We start from the raw sequence: 18,133 nt of genomic DNA, 5'->3' as shown, positions 1-18,133 counted from the left end.
GTCTCTTGCAGTTGCCTAAAAATTGTGGTGGTGTTTGCAGATACTTCTTGGCACCAATTGCACATGGTGCATTGATCAACTGTGCTGCTGAAAATTGCATTTTGAAATTGCAGTTGAAGTTATGCTTAATCATGTGTACATATCTTCAGGGCACCAAAAGGGAGTGTGTACTTGGGTCCTCTCTTTAACCCTCTGAGTGTTTTTGCTGTACATTTATGGTGGCAGTTTCTTTTTCTGCAGTGTTTGTGCCATACAGGTACATTTTTTAACCTCTGCTTGAAATAAAAGGTGTAGTAAAGAGCCTTATGAGTGCACATACACAAACAAAATTGTATAAAAACACTTCTGTTAAGGAAAACGGCCTATTTGTATACGGTAAGCCGTTAATCGTGCGAAAGGTGGCTTGTGCATGGCTTATATAAATTTTCAGCGACTCTAATGGCGTGATGTCAAACACAGCTATTCACAAACTTATCTATTCTTACAGCAATATCAAACAGCTTTAGTTTGTTTGCACACTTCTTAGAGTTGGCATTGTACCTGATCGCAGGAGCCACATTTGAGCCACCTGTACAGGTGGTTCCGTCTAGTGGTGAAATGTGCAACCAAGAGAACACATAACTAAGCAGGTGTGTTCTACTTCATCAAAGAGGAATGGCGATTCTAGTTGGCCTCCCAATGCATTCAAATTGCAGCTGTCATTGTCCGACAGCTTCAAGGAACTTGTGCACATGTCGTCGTCAGTCACAGACTTGGTACGGCTGTTGTGGCTTGATCACCTTTCCACTGAGTGTCTGTTTTTTGCCACTTTCGCATTTTTCATACTTCACGTTTGCGAGACCACTACGCCTTGTATAACTTCTGCTTTTTACCAGCTTTTATGTCATGGGAAGAAATTACTGCTCAGTTAGGTTTCGGTTTCGCCGCTGTTTTTTTTTTGCGTATTTAAAATTATCGTCTAATTTGCTTGGTATCTTTACAATCAGGCCTGTGACATGAGTGTCTCAGGAACATAGAAGCAACACTAGTTTGACATGGTAAAAAATGATTGCAGGAGTTGGCCTTTAAGGCATCGTAGATAGGCTTGTGCCATATGCTGTGGCTGATCAAGTGCCCAAATGAGTGGTAGGCATTTCATTCAACCTGTCTTGTTCAGAAAAATGCTGCATACTTTCTCATGCTCACACATCTGTACCAGCCTAGCTTATGAGAGTCCTGATGATGATAAATGAATACTTGGGAGCCACACAACACAGTTATTAATGTGATAAAATTAATTCGATACCTCATGCAGTTTTTGTTGTGCTGATATCTTGTTGAATCTGCTAAACCCATGGTTGCAGGTTGAATTCCTGCTCGCGGCGGCAAATCCAAAAAAAAATGTCCATGTTTTTGGATTTAGAATTACATTAAAGAACTCCAGTTGCTCAAAATAATCTAGGGTTCCCGAGCATTGCGAGTTTTATAATCATATCATGGTTTTGGCACGCAAAACCCCATGAGAAAAAGTTCTCATTGGAAAAAAAAAAAGAATGGGGAATATCACTGGGGCTGCACATGATTGAAACCATGTCACATAATTTTCTCAAGCACAGCAACCTGATGCTTCAGTGCACTATGCGTGCCTGGAGGAAGGAAAGGAGTAATGCTTTGTATCTTTCTAATCTTTCCCGACTTACTGTGCGGACAATAAATACGTGCGCGCCTGACTGATGAAAGTGGAAATGTTTCCCCTTCCTACATACTCTCACTACTCATAAATTTCTTTATTGGAATGAGTTTAGCTTAGCCCTGTGTGCTTTAGCCTGTGTAAATCACTGATATGGGAGCAAATGTGGATAACTATTTCAGCTGCGGGCATCCCAGAGAATTCGATCTTAGGAGCAGACAACTTCTTAGTACTGTTCAATTACAACTTTTAGTGCTGTCAGTTCAGTGACTTTCATTAGTACTGAGTATTTCAAAAAGGTGCAGCTCTCTGCTACTTAGACTGGAACATGCAGTGCATAATTCATATGACTCAGTATGTTTTTGAGACTATGGGAGCACCATACGTTATGCTGGTAATTTATAGCACGAAGTTTGGTTACCACCTGTGACTGCTTCAGCCTTAGAAGGCCTCGCAGATTGCCATGTCTTTGACCACTGGGGACTGTACTTTTATTTACAGGCAACACATGGGCTAATGGCTATACATATCAATTTTTATATAGATCTTCTGTAGCTTTTGTTTTAAGTGCAACAGTACAGGACCCACAATGCTGTTTGATTGATTGATTGATATGTGGGGTTTAACGTCCCAAAACCACCATATGATTATGAGAGACGCCGTAGTGGAGGGCTCCGGAAATTTCGACCACCTGGGGTTCTTTAACGTGCACCCAAATCTGAGTACACGGGCCTACAACATTTCCGCCTCCATCGGAAATGCAGCCGCCGCAAATGCTGCTTAAAGATTTAGTTTATAAGTCAGCTTATTTTTTGTGGATAGTATGTTGTATGCCTAAATGTCAATACTATTTTAGATGATTAAATTTGAAAGTTGTGATGAAATTCATTAGAAAGGCTTTGTGTCTCAGCTGTGGTGCACTCATCTGTAACATCTAATCAACAGGCACTTTCTTTTATTGCCTTGGTAAATTTACCACTTTTATAAGAATGCGCAAAGGATTTCTAACAATTTGACATCTATTGGGAAGATTATCTTGTCGTGTTGTCTTGTTTTGGGAGTACACATCTGTCCTTGTTGCCAATAGTATTTTTGCTGGGTATTCATTGCGTTCTGGTGATGAGATTTGTCGTAGGATTACTATAAAATGTAGTAATGCTAATCAATTCCAAAAATGGTTAAACAGTGAAAAACCTCACGGAAGTTCATTGAACAAAACAAAAAAAAGAACTTTAACCATTAACTGTTTAGGCATTTCTTTTCCAGCAGATGAATATGGGGTGGTTACTGCAGGGCAGCATCAGTCCAATGGCCCAAAGTTGAACTAGGTCAGTCACCGCGGAGAAGCCCAGGCACAGTTATAGAACAAGTTTGAATGTTTTATTGAACATGATTGCAAAAACAGTAGAAAAAATTAAAAGCCTGCTTGATACAGTGATAAGTGTGTTAGTCTTTTGTATCTTCTCAGGAATACTCTCACCTGAAATCGAGGGAAGTTGCAGTGTAGGCCACTATACTTGACAATGTTAGGAAAGCTATGGGGGCAGAGCTTGCAAAATTGCTCTGGTTTGTTGTGCATTGCGTACAACTGTGGAGAGTGATCACTGCACGGCATAAGTGTTGCTCAACACTTGATTTGTCAGTTTGGACAACCATTTGCAGGTAAATTAAATATTTTCTTTTAGGTGAGTAGATGGAAGAACCAGAGTGCGAGGAGTGCTCACTTGAAGAAACAGACACTAGTATTTACCGTTTGAGCTAGATGTAAAAGGTGCGACTTTCTCACGTGTGCAAAAGCACAAAATGTGGTGTAAGTTTAAAAGCATTTAGAATACCGTATTTACTCGATTCTACTGCGCCCTCGATTGTAACGCGCACCCGGTTTCCACGACGAAAAAAAAAAGTAAGACATCAATTGCAACGCGCACCCATTTTTCTCGTTGGCCCGCACAATCACACCACTCGGGAAAACGACTTCTTTCGAGAGCGTCTTCCGTTGAAATATGAGGTACGGGGGAAGCTTGTGCCTATCTGACGTGCAACGGAGCATTGCCGTCACTCTAGTTTTACCGTGGCCCGATGTCAGCACGCGAACTTGCTTTGCCCCCTTCTTCTCGACGGTTGTGGTGCCAGGCATGTCGAAGTAAAGAGGCGTCTTATCGGCGTTCCCGATTTGCCCAAGCAGGTAGCCGTCATTGTGCCGCAAGTTTAGGACGAACCTCTGAAAACTGTCAACCTTTTCATCGAACTCCTTCGGAAACTTTTCGCATATGCCCGTTCGCCTCCGGAGGGAAAAGCCTTTTCTCTTCATAAAGTTAGTTAGCCTGCACCTGCTCGCTTTAAACTGCCCCGCATTAGCCCTTTTTCTAAGGCTAACTGCATAACCTGCACTTGGAGCAGTTCTGTCGTCACGGGCCGCTGTGCCGCTCACTGCTCAATCACATACTCGCCGAGCAGCTCTTCAGTTTGCGGAAACCGACCCTGCTGTGGTCTAATGAAGCCTTTGCGTGAATCTTTGCTGTCGACAATCTTGTGCTTTTGTTTTCGCCAGTCCTGCACGCACGTTTCGGGAATTCTGAACGACTGCGATGCGGCTCGATTTCCGTCCGTTTCGGCACACGCGATGACTTTTCTTTTAAAAGTGGCATCGTGGTGCACTCGTCGAGTTTTTTGAGTCGGCCATTTCATGCCGTTGATAGTAATGCACTACAAGATGACGAACTTCTCAGCACACGTACGAAGTGCTGCACGTGGGAAACACATAGGCAGAAATGGCCGACGCGCCATGCCGACGCACGTAGGGGTCGGCCATTTTGGAAATGTCGATGGCAATATAATGACCGTATTCATTTTTTTGTACTCGATTCTAACACGCATGCAATTTATGAACTCACTTAACCGGAAAAAATGTGCGCGTTAGATTCGAGTAATTACGGTATTACATAAAAAATAACAAAAGCATAGATGGAATGCTGTGCTTACCGGCTGAATTTATAAAGGCCCAATTCACATGGCATTTTCGTATGCCATGTAACTAATGTTAATTGCTTGATAAGAACTGCAGAAACATGGGGCACCACTATGTTGCAAAACTATGGATGAGGCCAGAAATGACAGCTTATGTTCTAATGCAAGAACCAATGAATCATAGCACTGCCACTGTTGTGAGAGTCTGCTGCAACTGGTCCACTAGCATAGGTCACCGTAATGTGTTGGATTAGTATTTGTAACCTTCATCAAGTGACTCTTGAAACTTGGTTAGCAGAATCCCTGAGAATGTTCCAGTATTGTGGCTGTCAAAGCGCTTGAACCTATCTGCTAAAACGTTCCACAGCTATGTTCTTTTCATGAGATCATGTTGACGTCTACATTGTGTAGTATGTTTTATAAATAGCACAAAAAAAATAAATCTTGCGGTTGTATTTACTTGCAGTTTTTGTACACTTACTATGTTGTAGATCAGGGAGAGAAAAAAGCTCGGGAAAAAGTGTGTCTGCTGCAGTGGTATAGTGGTTACGGTGCTCGACTACTGACCCTAAGGTCACGGGTTCAATCTGAGCTGAGGTGGTCGCATTTTGATGAAGGTGAACTGTTTGAAGGGCCAGCGTAGGGGCTGGTTGGTTGTTAGTGGGAGCTAGTTGGTTGCTTGTCGTACCTGTGCTTTTTTGTGTTTTTCTTTATTTCAAACAGCATGGTGCAAGTATCAACTGCGAAATCTTAGAGGCTTGTGTGCTGTATGCTTGTGCAGGCTTGTGTACAGTCATTGCACATTAAAGATTGTTGAAATTTTTTAGAGTCCCTCACGATGCCGTACCTCACAATTATATCATGGCTTTGGCACATAGAACCTAAAATGTTATTATTATTGTGAAAAAGTATAATTATATTGCTTTAAACTCTAAAGTCTTTTTAGTAGAAGGCTACAAAATGAATTAAATCACCCAAAGAACATTTGAGCAGCGCACATGTTGGTCAGTGGCTAGCCACTGATGTTGGTCAGAAAAAAAAAGTCTTGATCATGCTGCTCACCATGCTGATCACTAATATATTTGTTCCCCTTGTTGTCTTTTTTTTAAAACTATTTAACACTATAAAACTATGGATTGTTCTTGAGTCCATTCTGTTTATTGTTGCCAGTTATCCTCCTTGTCTTGAGTTTAGTTGCATTGAAGTATAAAATAAATTTCCCACTTTATTCATGCATTTCAGGTTTGCAGCACAATGGCATCATGCTTGCTTCTGCGGCGTCACCTAATGGTGTGGACTATATTTGCCCCACGGCTTGTTTTTCAAGTGCTGTCAGCATTCTTCGGCATTGTTGCAGTGTTCATTGGTTGGGTGTCATCACAAAGGATAGTGTCAAGAGCAGAAGTTTTTCATATAGATTGATCGGTTTCATTAGTGAAGATGTGCTAGACCTTAAATATTGACTCAACAGCAGATTGTCATGCCTTCATAAAAAAGTCTTAGGTTTGAGAAGTGAGCAACAGTGTAACTTGTCGCAGTGTTGTTAAGTCGGTGCTTGTGCATAGGGATGGAAAGTCACATGAAGCACTCATGTTGCACAATTTCTCTAAGGTTCAGCACCGTGACAAACCTCATCTTTAGGATGATACTTCACATCTGTACAGACACTTCATGACACATTCCAATGAGAGTTACAATAATGCCCATATTTCACGTTTCTTTTTTCAGCTAAGTAATCTCACTGCCTCAGTGTTCCTTTCAGATGGACTAGTCAGTGATGTGTAGGGCAAGGTTCTGTTGAATCGGACAAGTCTTTTGCTATATTTAGGGGTTAATGTTGCCCGTCTGCCGCCAGATTTGGCAGATAAATTTGCCCCTGCAGCTGTGCCTTTCCCGTGAAGGCTCTGTGTCGTCCACGGTACATTTTGTGAGTGCCTGTGCGACGTCAGTCAATAAACAGAATGACGCGTTCCAGAAGTCAGGGCATGTGTGCAGCTGTGCAATTAAGAGGTCGGACTTGATCGTGTCTCAGAATTATGGTATCTGCGCATAACGACGCGTAGGAGTACATGCTCAAGGAGAACTAAACTTGTGCACCGCGTTTTAATACATCGAACACACCGAAGCATAGAATACGCCAGGCAGGCTGTTTTATAGCCGCTGCTGGAGCGAAGCGCGATTCGCGCATCCAGCCTTGGCACTTTTAATCTGCATTAGGACTTTTGAAAGAAATTTATGTAGCGCGAGGCGAAAAAACGAACACAAGAAAGAATAGACTGAGAGGACAGAGCGCTACTAGCAACAACATGTTTATTTTCGACCTCCGAGCCACTTTTAAGCCATAATCGTTAGGCGAGCAAGCAGATAAGCACGTGTATTCAGATAAATGCACGACAATGTCATCTACCTACAAGAAAAGCGATAAATAGGACAACAAAAAAACTCGCAGATAAAATCACGTATCACTGCGTACGCAGGAATGCCAGTTCCTTGGGTGACAAGGCAATTGAAAGCTTGCTAATACAAACATCTCCAAGAGCATCAATAAGTTCGGCTTATTCCTTCTGGCGGCAGTTTTCTCGCTCTTCACATTCACGCGTGTGGGTGCCCGCCTTTGTTCCAGAGTACAATCATAGTTGGTCGGCATAAGGATGAGATGACCCGGTTGATCATAGAAGCCGAACTTATTGATGCTCTTGGATATGTTTGTATTAGCAAGCCTTCAATTGCCTTGTCACCCAAGGAACTGGCGTTCCTGCGTACGCAGTGATACGTGATTTTGTCTGTGAGGTTTTTTGTTGTCCTATTTATCGCTTTTCTTGTAGGTAAATGACATTGTGCATTTATCTGAATACACGTGCTTACCTGCTTGCTCAACTGACGATTATGGCTTAAAAGCGGCTTGGAGGTCGAAAATAAACATGTTGTTGCTAGTAGCGCTCTGTCCTCTCAGTCTATTCTTTCCTGTGTTCGTTTTTTCGAATCGCGCTACATAAATTTCTTTCAAATGTTTCACCAACAAGCCCACATTGCCACTCTTGCATTAGGACACGAGTCCAAATGATATGCATTGTACTGCCACAGCGAGCGGAAGCATCGTAGCGTCCCAATTGTTGCGTGTGATCGACACGGCACGATCAGCTGTGTTGTGTGGAGACTTCCTACTTCTGAGACACGATCGGACACGATCAGAAAAAGGGAGCGCGCCACCTGCTGTAGCTATGCGCACCTTGTCACTTATGCACAACGGCTCGTCTTCTGGGAAAACTGAATAGAGTCGCAGCAGGCGGCGTGCTTCCTTTTTCTGACGGTGTTTTCTTTTTCTGAACTGCTATGTGAACACTCCTGTTACTATGGCCCAAACAAAGAGCCTCAAGGGAAAAGATGTTTTCAAAATTAAGAATAATGCTTAATTTCTGAATAGAGTTTCTAAATGTTTCTTCCTATGGCTTGTGAAACGCACCTGTCAGTGCCTGTTCTGTTTCTTACTCTTTGTTATCTTCTTGTGTGCATTGCATCAATAAATATGAATGCAATGTTTGTTTTATCTGCACCCAAGTCTTTCTATTAGGTGTAAGATTAGGTCTTCTGCAATCTGTGGCTACTAAGGTCTTCTATATGGAAGCTAGGCTCCCTTCACTTGCTAACTGGTTTAAATTATTAGCAGTGCAGGAATTTATAGGGCTGTATGAATACCCCATCAAGCGTTCAGAAACAGTTTTTATTGCCTGTGTTTTTGGAGTATAATGGCCAAGAATTCATATGCCTCAAATTTTAGATAGATAATGCCTTCATCATCAAATTAACATTTGAATTAATGATCAGTGTATAATCAGTAACAGCAGCAACTCTAATAAATTAGGGTTTGGAAATATTTTTCCAAACAACTAATCACTTCGCTTATCAGATAAGGATTACCTGGAACCAATTAAGAGAGTCATAGCGACGGGTGCTTCACAAAGTGAAGAAAAATGCGGAATTGAGATTTTTCCTCCAGCTCTAGATTGGTCGTTTTCTCTTCACCTTTCAAATTTTGTGCTCATCTTTACAGCAGAAGTTTAGCATTCATTCTAGCTCTGGGAAAAACTAAAGCAGCATAAATAAGCTCAGAAATAATTTTGACGGACTCGCTATCGGTTTGTGCCCTCACTGCAATGAAGATTTGAACATTTTCCGTGCTTTCAAATTATTGGTTTCATTGCACATAAATTTAAACATCGCCCTCTTCATCCATTCCGGGTCATTTTGGCGCCTGCGCCAGAGCTACCTTTCAATACTCGTGACATTATCCCGCTCGGCAAAGCACCGCGCCAATGCCTGTTATAGGTAGAAGGGCATGTCACTGTCGTATAGAGCTTCAGGCGAGAAACACGTACAGTGTCAGCTCTCGATGTAACAGTCAATGAGTTTGTAGTCGGGGAAATCTGATAGGTTACAGGTGCCACCTGATGCAGAACTTTGTAAGGCCGAACATATCGCGATAAATGCCTCTCACAGAGGTCGAGACGATGAAATATGAGCCACAGTAGCACGAATGAGCCCGCAGAAAAATTGGCATCTCTATGCCTACTGTCACAGAGTGACTTTTGAGCACTCTGGGATGACGAGCACCGAGCGTGGACTACTGCACAGGGGACGAGAGCTCGGGAGTTGGAATCTTGAGCGTACAAAGTGATGGATGGAGGGTCAGGTAGAATAAAGGTGTCGAGAGGTAAAAGAGAAGATAGAGTTGTGAGTAGCCGGCAGTTCATGAGGCGAAGAGTTGAAGGTGAAAGTTATGAACACGAGGACGATGACCCATCGGTGTAGTAGTCAGAAACGTATATGAAAAGAATGTTCGTCTGTGCGTTATTAAGACGTTCAGTCAGTCTGTTAGTCAAAGGATGGTAAGAAGTCGTAATGTTGAGTTGCGTAGCACAAGATTGAAGTAGATCCTCAACCACACAAGACAGAAAGCAGCGACCATGGTCCGTGAGTTAGTGAAAGGGAGCACCATGCTGAAGGATGATGTCATAGAAAAGCAAATCTGCAACGTCCGTTGCCAGAACAAAAGCAGGCTGGGGCGTGCTAGTATTTTCTCACTTTCATTCACCAGTAACCAATTATCTTTTCTTTGCTAAGGAATAAAATATAATGGCTACAGTAACCACCTCTGTAATAAACTATGCATATTACAATGTGGATCTTCCTGGGCCACTGCATGTATATTGCCATTGAAGAAGAAGAAGAAAATGAAACCTAAGAGAATAATAGTAATAATATCTCGTGTTTTATGACCCAAAATCAAGAGATGATTATACGAGATGCCGAAGTAGACTGATCTGGAAGTTTTGACCATCTGGTGCTCTTTAACAAGCGCTGACATGTAGTACGTGAGCCTATAGCATTTCCCCTCCATCGATATGCGACCGCCGCGCCCAGTTTCGAACCTCGCGACCAGGGGAGTAGCCAAGGGGAGGGGCTGTGGATTTTCTCATTTTTTTTGTAAGCTCATATATACACACACACATACGAGCGCACACATACAAACGCACACATCAGCATACATTAAATATGGTTGAATACCCCCCCCCCCCCCCCCCCACTACCTTCTGGTCAGCAGCTGAGTCTAATCCACCATGGTCAGCAGCAACCACTAATCCACCATGGCGAAGTTGGGATTTACAGAGCGAAGAAATGGTTGAATTGTTTATAAAAAGCAAGGAGAGCTGAGTTTGTGCGATGAAATAAGAAGAAACAGTGCAGAGTCGGAAATGAACACAAACAAAATAAGCAACTAGATGATGCGCTCGCACATCTGAAATGTACAGAGAACAAGAAACGTTTCTGTTGAACAATAATGCAGTGCCTTGCTGATTGAATGCCCGCATATTCTTCTGCACGCGGTAGAAGTCTTGGGGAGGGCTTGGAGGTGGACATCATAGGTGACAGAGACCAGGGCGAGTTTATTTCTGCCTCTATGAGGTAGGGCCGGCGGCGGCTTTGCGCTTGTTCTAGTGGCGTACAACTATGCGCATAGTGGAAGATATTAGGTGTTCTCAACTTCTGTATCTCGGCAACGCTCGCCTCGCACTAATGTGCACTGGTCAAGAGTTGGGGGTGAGGGCGGCGGTTGCCATTATCGATTGATTGAAAAGCTTAATCAATTAGTTTGATTGATTAGAAGGCAGAAATTGAATATGATATATTGATTAATGGTGTCCCTTTAATCTATTGATTAACTGTTCATTGGTTTTACCGTCCCTAGACCAACGTCAAATCTGACGGCAGTCTGGCAACCCTGACTGCTAAATCTGGCAACGGACTTATGCAATGCCAAACAGAACCTTGTCATGTGTGGAGTGTTCACTGTCATTCTTGGTTGCCTGTGTATTGTTAGCACTGTTACCGTAAAACCAGAAATATAGGTCACCCCCCCCCCCCCCATTTTGAATCTTCGAAAAAGAAAATTTTTAAAAATCACAAAGTATCGCGACGCACCCTAACCTTGCTAAATAGGCGACAAAACCAGCTGTACTGTGGTGATGTTTGTTTTTATTTCGACACTAATCTTGTGTTGTTAAATGCCAGAAGGCCACAAGGTGCTGTCACACAGAGTCGTCCGAACTTGAGTCCGATGACGTCTTTGTCACTGGTTACGTCCCAAAGTGCATCATCCTCCGTTCCATCCAATGCATTGTGATGCAGCATTTGCTGGAAAACTTGGGCACCATCTCTTCCGGGAGAGATATCCTAGCTGACGACACCCAGCCACAAACGGTCACGAGCGGTGGACGTTGTAGGCGGCCAACAGGGGCCTTGGGATTGTCGCCCAGCATCCACTCATTGTTGAGCTTGCGCACATGTTATTTGAAGGGTTTATTGAGCACTACTTCCAGTGGCTAAAGGATTCGCGTTAGTCCCCCAGGGATCACGACAAGGTCCGTCTTACCATCGGACAGAGCTCCCTTTACAGTGGCCCTGAGGTGGCCTGGAAATTAGTCGAGCACCAACATGCTCGTTCCCTGAAAGAGCGCACCGGGTCGCTGATTCCACACGAGCCGGATCCACTCAAGCATGAGGGATTCATTCAAAAACCCTTTTTCCGTTCGCTTTCACGATAACATCCCGAGTAAAGTCTTCTTTTGGTAGCCCTTTTCTCTTGGAAATGATATACGGGAGCAGCTTCTTTCTATCGCCTGTCTGCACGTGCATGACTGTAAATCGCAAATGCTCATTGCTCATTGTCAAGAGTTTCACTTTCTTAGATCCTTTAGCGATCGATCACAGTCCGATTCGAAGGCATATTGAGCCAGATCAGTTTCGTCAGCGTTGCCCATGTGTCCCATCATGTAGCAAAACTGTCGACAAAGCCCGATGATGAAGCACTGATACTTGACCAGCTTGTTATGAAAATCTTCGGGAAGTTTTTGGCACACAAAAGTACGCTGCCTCAGCGCAAAGCCCTTCTGCTTCATTAATCGGTGCACCCACAATGGCGAGCCCTTGAATTGCGCCCTTATGAGCCCAGAGTCGCGTGCTATATCAATAGCTTTCGCATGGATGCACTCCACTGTCATGGGTAGCGACCTTGCACTCCGCTCCCGGACAAATTTGGCGAGTAGCGTTTCGAGTTCGGGGTGCACTACAGTCCGTCTACGAAACGAAGATTTTTTTTTTCGGTTACTACAGGATGTAATATGCTGCTTCTGGCTCCTCCAGTATTGGACGTTTTTTCTCTGATGCACCGAATCGATGGTTTGCGAGAAAGCCACTGCGCATGTGCAGTAATGGCACAGGTAGCGCCCTCTGTAGGCGTTTTGGTTTTGGTTGGAAAACATGAGCTCGGCCGGCCGCCAGTCATACGTTCGTGTGCCGTGGTTTAGCGGCCTTGTTTTTGTAGTTGGGGCATTTCGGACGTTTCAAGGGTCAACTTCAAGTGTCTAACATAGCGTTCTTTCTTGAAGGAGCAGGCACGATGAGTCTGGCGTATAGCCGAGGTAGTGGAGTGCAGGTATCACCTCATTTGGTCGTTGCTCAGGCTGAAACACAAGAAATCCTCATTCCACACCATTTATTTCAATGTAAATAGAATGTTTTTTTCTTGTACCGTGTTCTTTCAATAATAAGCACGTGTATTTGAAACTAAAGCAACGATGCAAGCGCACCTGAACTTCTAAACACTGCCATGGACATACGTATTAGTTGGCGAAGACATCTCCAACCAAAAGCATGAGGGAAGCTTTCCTGTTTACATGATAGGGGTGCTCACTTTTCCTCAAATGGTCAATTCTCATAGAGCTGCCAGGTTGCCCTGCACTTCGGCATACGCAAAAACCTTTTTTTCTTAAAGCCTATCGTAAGCTGCGGTTGATTACCACTCATGTCTGAAGAAAATAGAAAAAGAAAACAGCAGACTGACAAAGATAATCGAAGCAAAATGGCATTGCTTGTACACTGTAGGCCTTGCCCACCGGCGCCGCTGCTGATGCTCATGATGGCAATAAAGGCTTTCGACTTCAGCTGCCCATTGTTGTGAGACTTCCACATTTTTTTCTGCCCATGACCAGTATATAAGACGCAGATTGACTTTTCATCACGTTTTTTTTTTTTTTAAAGAAATATTCAACCTATATTCTGGTTTTTACGGTAGTTGGACTATAAGTAGTGTCTGTTGGCACTTGACATATGTGCCAGATCTGGTGGCATACGCATGATTAATAAGATTATTAAGCTTCATTTTGTAATAGTGTTAATTTGTACTTGTAAAATAAAAAACTAACGCACATTTTTGTGAACTTTGCAGAAAACTGAAGCTGTCTATGCAGCATGATGTGAATTTTAGATATTGGCCACAATTTTGCTCCAGTTTATGTAACTGTAAGATGTAACTGCGTGCCTATTCTCGACCTGTAGATTTATATCCTCACTGCTCATATTTTCCTTTTAGTATACAGTCATATCCACATGTAATGAATTATTGTGTATATCAAAAAGTTTTAAAGGTGCCTCGAATATATTTTCATTGTACTAATTATTTTATGTATCGAGTAACATATGTATAGAACTTTTTTGTGACCCCTTCAGATTTGATAAATTCAAGTGTGACTGTATAGTCAAATGCTGCTTCCCACGAAAGCTATTGACTTAGACCAATAATTACGTCTTTTTAAAATTAAATTATTATTGATTGTCAAGCTTGAATCTTTGGTACATGTGTTGAAGATTGGATGAGTTGGTTTGTCATACTTGAACTGGTCCAGTGCATAACAGAAAAAAAAAAGAAACAGGCAAGCTGGCCAACACAACAGGACAGAGCACTTACTTCCATCTGATTTTTATCCTTGGCCTTATCTGAGCATGAAATGTCCTTTCTTTATCAGAGGAACCATCTATGAAACTTCGGTCTGTAATGTTGCAATGGTGTTGTCATACTTGGGTGTTACGCTCGAGCGTTTTTTTTTTTTTTCATGCTGGTGCAAGACTATACAGTTGATGCAATACCTAAATATCAGTTGGCAGTTGGCACTCTTTCCTCTTGTGTTGGCTGATTCAGCCGTTTTTTCTTTCCTGTTATACACTGATGCATTTCAAGTGCCAGTCCTTAGCTCATCGGGATTTTGCTGAACAGACTTGGACGTTTCTATATGTTATTATATAAAATTATTTGAATCTTCTCCAAGTATGTTTCACTTAGAGGTTGATGTGGGCTCTATTTAAAAAAAAAAGTTTGAAAGCTCCATTCACATTTGTTCATGTCAAAAGAGCAAAGCTAATTCCTAATTAGGTAGTGTTTGTATACAGTCCCTCCTTCTTACACAGTGAATGTTAAGTGCCACTAATTTTAAATATACTACACTGTCACATGTAATGTTTTTTTTTTCCAGGACAAACAAGCCCACATTTTGCAGCCCTCTCAAAGGGGCCTGCAACACTTTTCTTAGTAGTCATAAAATGGGTTCATTAAAAAGAGCTTATTGCCTGGTGAATTGACTGCCTCAATTTGTTTTTTCAGAATCTATGAAGTACTAGTGAAGTTACAGGGATTTGTCACACACTTAAAGTGCTTTCTCCTTTCATATTAGCGAGCATGTTGAAAGCTGTGCGGGAAGGGGGATGACAACGAAGGCAAGAAAATGCATCCCTTCATTAGCACACCTCATGACCTTAAGCAACCTTTTTTTTTCGAATGTTTGACCTAGACCTACTTTCAGTGTGGTCACAACTGTATGTGTAGCATACTTGTACATCTAATAGAATATAAGCAGCCCATTGCAATTACTTTCTTTTAAATGTAATAGATTACAGTGCTCAATTACAACCCCAGTAAGTAACTGAGTAACTACAAAACAAAAATCCAATTGATTGATTTTTTATTACTTTCCTTTATTGCCGTAACACAAGTTTACTCAAACTATAATGAGCTACTGCAGCTTGTATGGGAGAGAGAAGGCTGGAGGTTTGCATGAAGGCTGAGAGGCCTACCGTGGCTTATACAGTGTGATGTAGGGTTACACGTTAACTTTCAACAGGAGTTGTGTTTTAAAGTTACGTCCTTAAATCTAATTTAATATGTAAAAAACCTAATTGATTCCTTTTTAATTGCTTCCCTTTAGAACTTTGTTGCCATAAGACAATAACACAAGTTTATTCTAACTACAATGAGCTACTACAGCTTGTATGGGAGAGAGAGAGAGCTAAAGGTTTATGTCAAGGCTGGGAGGCTTACTGCGGCTTCTACAGTGTGATATAGTTTTACACATTAGCTTTCAACAGAAGTTTTTCAAAGTTGTCCTTGCTGATTTTTCCTACGGGTTTCCTCATCCAGAGGCCAGCTGCTACACTGAACACTCTATTAGTGCATGTGCTGAAGAGAAGGGATGTATTATAATGTAGGAACACCTTGTGCACCAGCTCGCACAGTGCTTCAAGGATAGTGTCCATGTCTTCTATACAGCTTTGCGATTCACTGTTCCTAACGTTCAGGTAACAAATTGCCGGTAATGCAAAGGAAAATGTTAAAAAAATAGGCTCTTCAGCGACACCACCTGTATGACAGGACGGGTTGTTTGTTTTTGGGACTGGAACTGCCGTAGAAGACTGGTCGCAACTTGATTATAGATAGAAAACGTAATTGATTACCGGTAATCAACTACTAGAAAAATTAGTTGAATTACCCAGAACATTCCAGTTTAAAAAAATAATCTATCATATTACAATATCACAAGAAAATGCATAATTGATTACACATAATTGATTGCTTGTGAGGTGTTATCTACAAGTCTGGTGCGTAAACATGTGGGGGCCATGGTTACTATGCAGCTCACAATGCTCACTTTAGCACGTGGCCGTAGACTTTGAGTTCATGACGTGTTTATTTACGTTTATGGCATCATTTAATTTGTCAAGAGGGAATTTTTCCTAGCTGACTTTGACAATTAATTATCAATTCCAGGCCATGTGCTGGGCCGTAATGTTTGGCTCGCGGATTCTCAGAAGCCTCGATTTTAATCCTTGGCCACGAGAGCACGAAGCAGGGGCGGCGCCAGCATTATTTTACTAGAGAGGGGTCGGTGGCGCATCTATCATAAATGAGTTCGTTCAGGGGGGGGGGGGGGGGCATGGAGGTGGGGAACTTAGCCATTGTGTTATGTCTATTGTCCCTCTTGGAGAGGGGGACGGTGGGAGAGGAAATCATTTTGGGGGCTTCAGCCCCCCTGTGCCCTACCTTTGGCGTCGTCCCTGGCACGAAGGAACAAATCACGGGTAGCGCAAGGCGCGAGCCAACCAAACAGCCTACAAACTCGTGACGTAGGTTTGTTTACCCTACCGCCGCGTTGATATCGGCGTCGCAACGCGCTCCGAATCTCACTCAGTCGCAAGGCGTGTACTTTAAAATTTATTTGAAATATGTTCCAGGGTGCATTTGCCCCTGGAAACATATTTCGTAGATGGGTATGTCTTCACATAAATCTGTCTAACTCATTATCTCGCCTCCGAAATTTTGTGTCAGTGCTCCTTTAACAGAGCTTATTGCTTCACCATTCTACCGCCACAAATTTATTTCTTTAGCATCCGCCACGTACGATTGGAATTACAGAGATTTGTCTCGCGCCGTAATTGCTTTTTCTCCTCTAGCGTCCCGATGAGCGCACCGGAAGCTAAGCAAGAAGGGATGTCTCGTGGGTAAAGATCAATTGCGCGCGTCGTGGTGTCGAAAGAGCGGCTTACTTTCAGAATAGTCGCGTGCGAGCGCGCCTGCTAGTGCGCGAGCATGTGGTGACCTCCATCAGCGGGCGCGGTAGCTAAGCAGCTCACTATGCTCAGTCAGCCAGTGACATTTGGTGTATTTTGCAATCACTTCGGTATATGCCACCATTTGTAGAAAGAAAAGGGAACGATTTCTGGCTTACTTTGAGAATTAATTGTTAATTTCAGGCTGCGATATTGCTTGGCTCGCGTATTCTCAGGAACCTCAACGAGTGATCAGGAGAGTTTTCGGATCATGCTGAAAAAGTGTTGTGGAGCTTCTATAAATAGTTTTTTTTATGTAACTCATGTCCCGTCGTAAGTCTGCACACATTAGAGCACAGGAATTGGTTTTATCGAAACGAAATACATGCGGTGAAATGATGCGAATATCATGCACAACATTCGTTAGCGTATTCATCTGGGGTCGATATACGCTTGAACACACACACACGCGTGCGCGCGCACGCACACATGTACAGCTCAGCTCAGTGGTAGAGCATCGAACGCGTTATTCGGAGGTCGTAGGTTCGATTCCTGCTCACGGCAAGGTATTTTTTCACCCACTTTTCTTTCTTCTTATTTACTTTACATTGGTTCTAATAACTTCCCCTATACATTCCTTGGCATTTTTGTCTGTAAGATCTCATTATATTGTGTCAAAACACGTAAAAACGAGCCCTTAGGTATACACTTCTTTCCTTATATATATATATATATATATATATATATATATATATATATATATATATATATATATATATATATATATATATATATATATATATATATATACACACACGTAAGAAGGCAGGCATGGTTAGGAGAAGTAGATGAGGAAAAAGTGAAAAAGTGAGAATGTAAAAAACATGGTGTATGAGCCAGGCCACGTCTCCCATTCAGCATAGCGTCACACGAGTCGACAGGATGGAGACCTGCCAGCCCCTTCATCAGTCGCACATCATCGACAAGGTTCTCCGCAAGACACCCTGACCGTAAGTGAACTACCGAACCAGCACCAGCAGTACACATCGAATCGACGAGCATCATGACGGCATCATCGACTGACCTTCCCATCGCCAAGTACTCTGGAGCAGCGGACGATGGACCTGTACAGGACTGGTTCGACCTGTTCGAGCTCCACGCTGCCACTGCATCATGGTCGGAACGGGAGATGGTCGCCAACTTTACCGCCTACGTCTCCGGTGGGGCCTTCAAATTCTACCTCACCCACATATTTCAAAACGACGAGTCATGGGAACTGATCAA

At 42.7% G+C, this 18,133-nt stretch overlaps 1 protein-coding gene across 1 annotated transcript in view; it reads left to right on the top strand.

Moving 5' to 3' along the window:
* Positions 1-6,465, top strand: part of PIG-O (phosphatidylinositol glycan anchor biosynthesis class O) — a 55,197-nt gene extending 48,732 nt beyond the window's left edge. The window contains exon 11 of the mRNA XM_037427925.2: positions 5,879-6,465. Coding sequence (XP_037283822.1) covers positions 5,879-6,058 — 180 coding nt within the window. The 3' untranslated portion in view covers positions 6,059-6,465. The remainder of the gene's footprint in view (positions 1-5,878) is intronic.
* Positions 6,466-18,133: the final 11,668 nt, after the last annotated feature.

The sequence above is a fragment of the Rhipicephalus microplus genome, chromosome X (genome assembly GCF_043290135.1).
Source record: "Rhipicephalus microplus isolate Deutch F79 chromosome X, USDA_Rmic, whole genome shotgun sequence".
Classification (NCBI taxonomy): domain Eukaryota; kingdom Metazoa; phylum Arthropoda; class Arachnida; order Ixodida; family Ixodidae; genus Rhipicephalus; species Rhipicephalus microplus.
The sequence above is the reverse complement of the archived record's forward strand: the minus strand, read 5'-3'. Positions and strand labels throughout refer to the sequence as shown.